At 46.1% G+C, this 7,715-nt stretch overlaps 1 protein-coding gene across 1 annotated transcript; it reads left to right on the top strand.

Moving 5' to 3' along the window:
* The first annotated feature begins 443 nt into the window (after positions 1-443).
* Positions 444-7,444, top strand: LOC118557033 (G-protein coupled receptor 4-like). Its single transcript, XM_036125908.1, has 3 exons — positions 444-650; positions 6,616-6,791; positions 6,895-7,444. Exons 1-3 carry the CDS (start codon positions 444-446, stop codon positions 7,442-7,444), a joined length of 933 nt encoding a protein of 310 aa, XP_035981801.1.
* Positions 7,445-7,715: the final 271 nt, after the last annotated feature.

The raw sequence follows: 7,715 nt of genomic DNA, 5'->3' as shown, positions 1-7,715 counted from the left end.
AATTCTCTTATATCGATCAATATGCATGAAAAGGTAAAGTCAAGAAATGAGAGCGCCAAATGATCATTTACATCAGCATTATACAGAATCAGAAATGTACACTCCTGTGCAAGGGAGAGTACCCACATGACATCAGTGTTCCTCACATGGCATTGGTGGAGAATATCTCACCATATTCTGGAAGTGACCAAGCTGACCCATTTTCATTAATCAGTCCATTTGTCCAATCTAAATATGTCAGTTTCGGAGTCCTCAGGGTCCGTGAGTTGTTTCCCAGTAACTGCTTCCTGCAGCTCCAGCATCTGTAATCTTGTGATCTTTCACAATGTACATGCTGGACTTAAAAAAACTATCAGAAATGTTTTCTCTTAAGATTTACACAAACATCATCACTTATACTTACAGGTACCATTGCCTTCAAAATTCTGGTTCAACACTGAAGGATGGAAAAGTTGAACAGGACATCAGAGGAAAACAACTTTGACAACAGCTTCAACGTCAGCAAGCGTATTGCCATTTATCTACTACCAATTTACTCAAATCTCAGTGACAATGCTTCAGATGTCCAAATCCTAAAATGGGTGGATTGGATCAGTATTGGCATTGGACTTCCTTTGACTCTAATAGTGATAGTGACAATTTTTCTACAGGTGAGACAAAATTACCTAAACCTATTCAGCAAAAATGAATGAACTGTTTGACTTTGTGTCTGCTCTTTTTTTTTTTTTCTTTTTTTTCCCCAGTGTCCTGTCTAGCAAAGTGGCAATAAGAATTGATATCTTAATGCCAAATAGAGCTCGACAGATTTTACTTTCACAAGTGGAGCAAACAGCTTTCGCCATAATGCTCCGCCTGATTTATGCATGTTAATAGCTTTATTGTGATTCCTGCAGGGAGAATTTCAAATTATATGGACACTACAATGTGAAAGTAGGAGAGTAAAGGAAAAACAAGAAGAGAAAAAAAAGAAAGAAGAGGTGAAAGAAAGAAGAGATAAAAGGAAGTGAATGATAAAACGTCCTCTGTCTGCTCCATCACCTCGAAAGAGACACAAAAAGAACAGCACAACCAACAGACATAAAGCAACAGATGCAATCGTGTAACACCTTGATGCCATTGCTAACTCATATGTATTATTATTTAAGCTGACATGTGTAATGTGATACCTAAAAAAGAAAGAAAGAAAAGAAAATAAATAAATAAATTATAGCCTTTCTGTATATAAGTGAGCATTTAATACCTGGGACCCAGCACCTGTGGGAGTTTGTGAGAGTGCACTAGTTTAGGTGAGAATTATCCAGAAGGAAATAGTTCGATAGTGATTGTGGAGAACCGAAGACCCGCCTTCCCCGAGCACAGAGGCAGGAGTCAGGGGACCCGTAACCCCGGACTCCCAAAGGGGCCCCCAAAGCAGTGCGCCCGAGGAAATCTGCAACCCCCCCCACCCCCCCGAGGAAAGAGGAGAGACGACCCCGAGGAAATACCCCAGCCACCGCAATGCCGACGCCCCGAAGAGCCGCGGGGACGAGCCCGGCAGGGGCCCCGGCCGCCCCCCGGGGGGCCAGGCCCCGCGAAGCCACCGCCGGGAATGGGCCGGCGCCCATCCGGGAACCCGCCCCAAACCCGGGGACCGTCAACGCGCCAGAGGGCCAAGGGCAGGACGTGGGGGCATGGGCTCCGCACCTATCGGAGACTTGAGATGTTCTTGGGAGAGGGAGCGGACCGGACCCGAACCTGGAAAAAAAAAACAACTCATTCACACCATCCCTCCCTTGTGCCCCACTCACCACACACAGACACAAAAAAAAGGACGCTGTACACACATTACCACATAGCATTCACATCCAAAAATCCCAAGTGGGCGGTGTCACCACAATTCAACAATACGACTGCCTGTGCTTGACCCCCGGCCCCGCCCCCGGACCAGACGCCCCCCGGATCAGGCTCCCCAAAGAGGGGGGGCCGACACGACCCGTACGGGCCACCCGACCAGAGCCCCCCCTCACCCACTATATACCTAATAAACCACCTCCCACCCCGACCTTACCCTAGTCACCCCTGCACCCCATCCCTTCCTGGGGAGAGCAGAGGCGTCAGCCCCAGACCTGGTAAGCCGCTGGCTACCCGCAGCAGCCCCCCGCCAAGACCCCGGACCCAGTGGCCCACACCTCCTCCAGCCCCCAGACTCCGTGCCGTGATCGGAGATCGGGGGTGTGCAAAAGGCCCCCGATCCTCCCTACGCTTGCTCAGATGTTGTGTTGTTGCATGTTGATCTAGGTGTGTTTAAAACTGGGAGCACCGAAGGGGGTGCACGGCACAGCCCACCCCCCCTCCGGAAGGAAGCTGGTGCCAGCGCCCCCCCTCCAAGCAACTACCCAGAACCCTCAATGTCTAAATGCGAGAGGGGGTGAAGGGAGGCTCACACAACATAAGCCCCCCCCCCCCCCCAGACGTCTTCCCCCCACCCCCCATATTGTGGCCTACCTGAATGTGCGTTGTGAAAATGTTTGGAGTGAAAGTGTCTAAAATGCATGGTAAAATTGGGGAGAGGGACGTCACCAAAAGGTGGCAACCTCCAGTAACGCCCTCTCCCCAAGGACCTACATGTGTGGCGGTGTGATGGAGCAGGCAGAGGGAGGAGTCCGGGGATGGGGAGCAAAGGACTGGGGAGCCAACCCAGGGAGCCAGCTCCCCTACTGACTCCCCCGCTCCCCGAAAGCCCCACCCAGAGAAAGGGGCCCCTCCAGCGGCACCACCATAGCCCGGGGGCCGGGGAGAGGCCGCAGGGCCCGCCATCCAACCACCCACCAGGACCAACACCTCTACCTCCCCCAGCCCACCCCCCAAGCCTACTGGCTTTAAACCCCCCCCCCCCAAAAAAAAAATGTATACTAATAATAATAATAATAATAATAGTAATAATAATAGTAATATATATATATAAATAAATCAATAAATAAACAAATAAATTAATAAGATGGGGGACCCTGGCCAGCCAGCCCGCACGAGCCATCCCAAACCCCACCCCTCAGGCGAAACCCGCACCGGGAGACTACACAGACCAGGACCAGGACAGGGGGCCAGACACAAGCCCACCAGAACGTCCACCACCCCCCCCCCCCCACCCCACCCGTAGATTTAACCCCTTCCCAACACTAACATTCAAACATCTCACCATACATTCGACACTAGACATCCAGGCTGGGTAAGTCACTACTCCCCCTCCCTCCCCTCCCCCCACTAGCAGAGTGCCAACCCAAAGAAGGGGAAGAGCATCTGCCCTGAGATGTTAATGACCATGCCCCCCTACCAGCTCAACAGGCCCCGAGGCCCCCCAGTGCACCAGAGGCCCCGTGCAGGGGCAGACCCCCGGGCGCACGCCGGCCCAGACCCCAAGCGGCACACCCCCCGGAACCGGAACCCCCGAGGCCCCGCCGGGGCCCCCGCCCGAGGGCGGCGCGCCCCAGGGACCCCAGGCCCCCAGACCCACCCAGGACCCACCCAGCGACAGCACAGCTACCAGGTCAGTAACCCACGTCCGTCACCGCATAGCTCCCCAAGAGCGCCGCAAGCGGTGCTGTAGGCCACCCGTAGGCCTCCCAAGCTCCTCCCAGATGGGGGCAACAGACCCTGGAGTCAGACCCACCAAGCACCCCACTCCAAGTGCCCCCAGAGTCCCAGGAACCCCTCCACCCAGCCACTGCGCCCTGCAGGAAGCAACCCACCGCCCCCCCATTCCACTAAGTGATAGTGCTAATCAAAGGAGCCCAAAGAGATCGAACAGATGTGGATGCAGATGCTGTCTCAATATTAATATGATCCAACAAAAGATCTCTATACTGATTGATACTGAGATTCTCCTTACTTTTCCAATTCATGCAGATAGTTTTCTTTGCGATACATAGTGCAGTGAAAACCATGTAAACTATTTTATTCCCCAGAGGGCTTTCCTCAAAATTACCAAGCAAGCAAACTGATAGGGAAGGTGTAATTTTACAGCTCAAGCACTTTGATAAGTCCTTACATATCTGTGTCCAGAACCTCTGGACTGGTGTGCATAACCATAACGCATGAATTTAATTATCAGGATGATTGCCTATACAGTGTGGACAGACATCTTGAATAATCTTTGTCCTGTGTAGTGTACTCTGTGAAGGATTTTGTATTGTATTAGTTGTAAGTTGGTGTTTCTAGTCAATTTGAAAGTTCTTAGACATGTCTGAGCCCAGAAATTTTGTTCAAAGGTGCCTGATAAATCCTTTTCCCATTTCATAATAGGAAGAGATATCGAATCATCTATTTTAGTCAGTGTCCTGTATGATTTAGACAGTAGTTTTGGGGGGGTTAAATCTAGGAACTCTAATATATTACTTGGAATTTGTAAACCACCTTTAATATGCTTACATTTTTTTCTAATTATAGATTTAAGTTCTTCATATTCCAAAAATGTATTCTTAATAATGCCATATTGCATATTTAGTTTGGATAAATTGATGAACTCTGTTCCATGTGTCTGCTCTTTAAATAATGGTTCTCTCTCATTTCAGGTGTAAGTTTACCTGTTCTTACCTAGAAATGACTGAAATGTTTGAAACAGGAAACATTTTACAAATTAATAATATTCTGGTGTCAGTAGTTACTTTTCGATTGATTTGTGTAAAAACAACCAGTGGTGTCAAAAGTATTTACATCTATTACTCGAGTCGTGGTATAGTTTAGTTTATTTATATAGCACTTTCAGCAGTCCATAGGGTGCACAAAGTGCTTTACAAGCTAAAATACAAACAAAAAAAAGCTGAGACAAAACAGATCAAATATAAAATGTATAAATGGAAATGACAGGATGACTAAAAAGTGCATAACAGCACAATAAAAAAATTGTAAGAGTTATATAGAAAAATAAAACCACAAAATAAACAAAAGTTATCCACAGTTGAACGGCTAGGAGTAAAAAGCCTGTCTGAACAGATGTTTTTGCTGTTATTTAAAGACTCCTAGCTCAGTAATGGATCGTTGCTCTGGTGGTAAACCATTCCACAACTTAGGAGCAAAACAGCAAATGAACAATCATCTAATCTCTTGCACCTAATCCTGGGAACATGCAGGGTTATAAGCTCTAATGAGCACAGATTCCTGACGTTGTGGCAAACAGTTAAAAGCTAAGACAAATATGCTGGAGCAAGGTGAGTTATGAATTTAAAAGCAAACAGCAGGACTTTAAAGTCTATCCTAAAGCGAACTGGAAGCCAGTGGAGAGAGGAGAGAATGGGGGTAATATGGGCGTGTCTGGTAGCGTTTGAGAGAAATCGAGCAACTGCATTTTGAACCACTTGAAGCTTATGGAGAATAGACTGGCTGATTCCTGCATAAAGAGCATTACAGTAGTACTACCTTGAACTAATGAATGCATGCATCGCCTTTTCCAGATCAGCCCGAGATAGAAATGATTTGACTTTTGATAGGAGTCTTAGCTGAAAAAAGGCTGCTCTGATAACTAAGTTAACCTGTTTATCAAACTTCTGTCAAAAATCAAACCTAGGTTTGTCACGGTTAAAGTTAAAGGTGGGGATGTGGGACCAAGGCTTGGGGCCTGAAAAGATTTGGAATTGAAGAGAATGTATTCAGTTTCCCTTCATTTTGGTGGAGAAAATTTTGAGACAACCATTGCTTGGTAAATGGACTAAACTTATAAAGCGCTTTTCCAGTCATGCTGACCACCCAAAGCGCTGTACACTATAGCCACATTCACCGAGTCACTCTCACTAACACGCACACATTCATACACCTAGACGCAGCTCGGTAGGCAACTTGGGCTTAAGTGCCTTGCCCAGGGGCACATCGACATGTGGCCCCTGCAGGGGGAAGCTGGAATTGAACCCACAACCCTCAGATTGCCAGACAACTACTCAACCCACCAAGCCACAGTCGCCCCTTGCTTCTTTTGCTTGATGTCAGACAGACAGTTTTGCAAGAAAAAAAAGAGTATTATTGCCGTTCTGTTTCACTGGTAAGTAAAGTTGTATATCATCAGTATATAAATTAAAAGAGACTTTGCATCTGGAGATGATAAGTCCTAGTGGCAACAAATAGAAAGGAAAAAAACTGGTCCAAGAATTGAGCCTTGCGGCACACCATAAGAAAAAGGGGCTGTTTTAGGTGAAGTCATCAATCATAGCCGAAACAATCTATTGTTTAGATATGAGGCAAACCACTGGAGCACTGCACCACGAAGGTCGACAGTGTTCCTGATGAAAAATAAGAACTGCATGGTCTGTAGTCTTAAAGGCAGCTGCAACGTCTAAAATCAAAAGCACGACTAAATTATTCACATCTAGTGCTGTGGGGATACCGTTATGAACCTTCAGCAATACAGACTCTGTGCTTGCTCCTTTCATTATTTTAGTAGGGACAATGTCCAATGGGCAGTTGGTGTAATTTATAGACTCGACTGACCTTTTCAGTTCTTTGAGAGAGATTTGCAAAGTAGGGATGAAGCGAGTTGGAAAATGAATGGATAGATTTGCAAAGCCCCAAACTTCTCCAAAGCCGCTGGCTTTTGAGTGTCAATGGAAATGGAGCTAATTAGTTAATTTTTCTCTGTTGTCTTTGCTGCAGGTGAAAAAGGATCAGGGTGTCCCAGTCTACGTCATCAACCTTCTCTTTTCTGATCTCATTCAGTTCTGTGGCAGAATTACATATTCAGTTCAGTCTGGGCCTGATATCGGCCCTGGCATCCTGTATTTTAGTACAATGGCCAGTGTTGGATTCATGGTCTGTATCTCCTTGGAAAGGTAACTATAAGTTTCCCTTTAAGCTTCTCTATTGTCTCATATAATCCCATTAGTCAGTACCCGATAGTCTCCATGGACTAAACAGCTCCATTTGTTATTACAGGTATTTGGTCATCGCCAAGCCACTGTGGTACAGATTCAGGAGAAACATCAAGAACTGTGTGGTGGTCTGTGTTCTGGTCTGGACTCTTCCTCTTCCAATTATGCTACCACTTATTCTGACTACAGATTCTACTATTGCTAATACTATTTTTCTAGCCATCTTACCTAGTGTGCTCCTCCTGCCCTTTCCCTTCTTCATCTTCTTCTTGGTTGGGACTATTAAAGCTCTGTCTGGAGCCCTCAGTGTCCCAGCAGAAGAAAAAAGACGAATCGTAGCCATTCAGGTTGTGGTGCTGCTAATTTACACTCTGCTTTTCCTGCCCATCATTGTTTTTCTCCTGTTAAAGAGATTGAACATAATTCCTGATCTTGTTGCTGCAGGTTTCCTTTATTTTAGTCCCATTGCAGACACAACTCTGTATTTGTTAAGTCGGAAATGCTTCCTGGATAAGTTTCTGGCTTCACTCTGTTCTTGTAAAGCATCAGACAATCAGGAGATGAGCAGTAAAGATACTGAAAGACCAACTGCTCCACATACTGTGACTGTTTAGGGTTTAATATCTGGAGCCTCCAATACAATTTAGTGTGGATGTGTTTTATTGCTTAGCACCAGAGATAGATTTTAAATACTTTCATTTTTTGTAAAAGGTTCCATTGAAAACCCTTCTTGGAAAAATATGATCTGCTGAAAACAAAATGCTGCCAGGTATCCCCAGGTGTGTTTGCATAGTTTTAGGTTCCAGAGGATTCAGCAGTTCTGTTTATGCTTGCACTCCTGAAATTAATTTCAGGACATACTCATTTGAGTACACAAACAGCAAA

The sequence above is a fragment of the Fundulus heteroclitus genome, chromosome 22 (genome assembly GCF_011125445.2).
Source record: "Fundulus heteroclitus isolate FHET01 chromosome 22, MU-UCD_Fhet_4.1, whole genome shotgun sequence".
Lineage (NCBI taxonomy): Eukaryota > Metazoa > Chordata > Actinopteri > Cyprinodontiformes > Fundulidae > Fundulus > Fundulus heteroclitus.
Note: the sequence above shows the minus strand (reverse complement) of the source record. Positions and strands in the feature narration are given on the sequence as shown.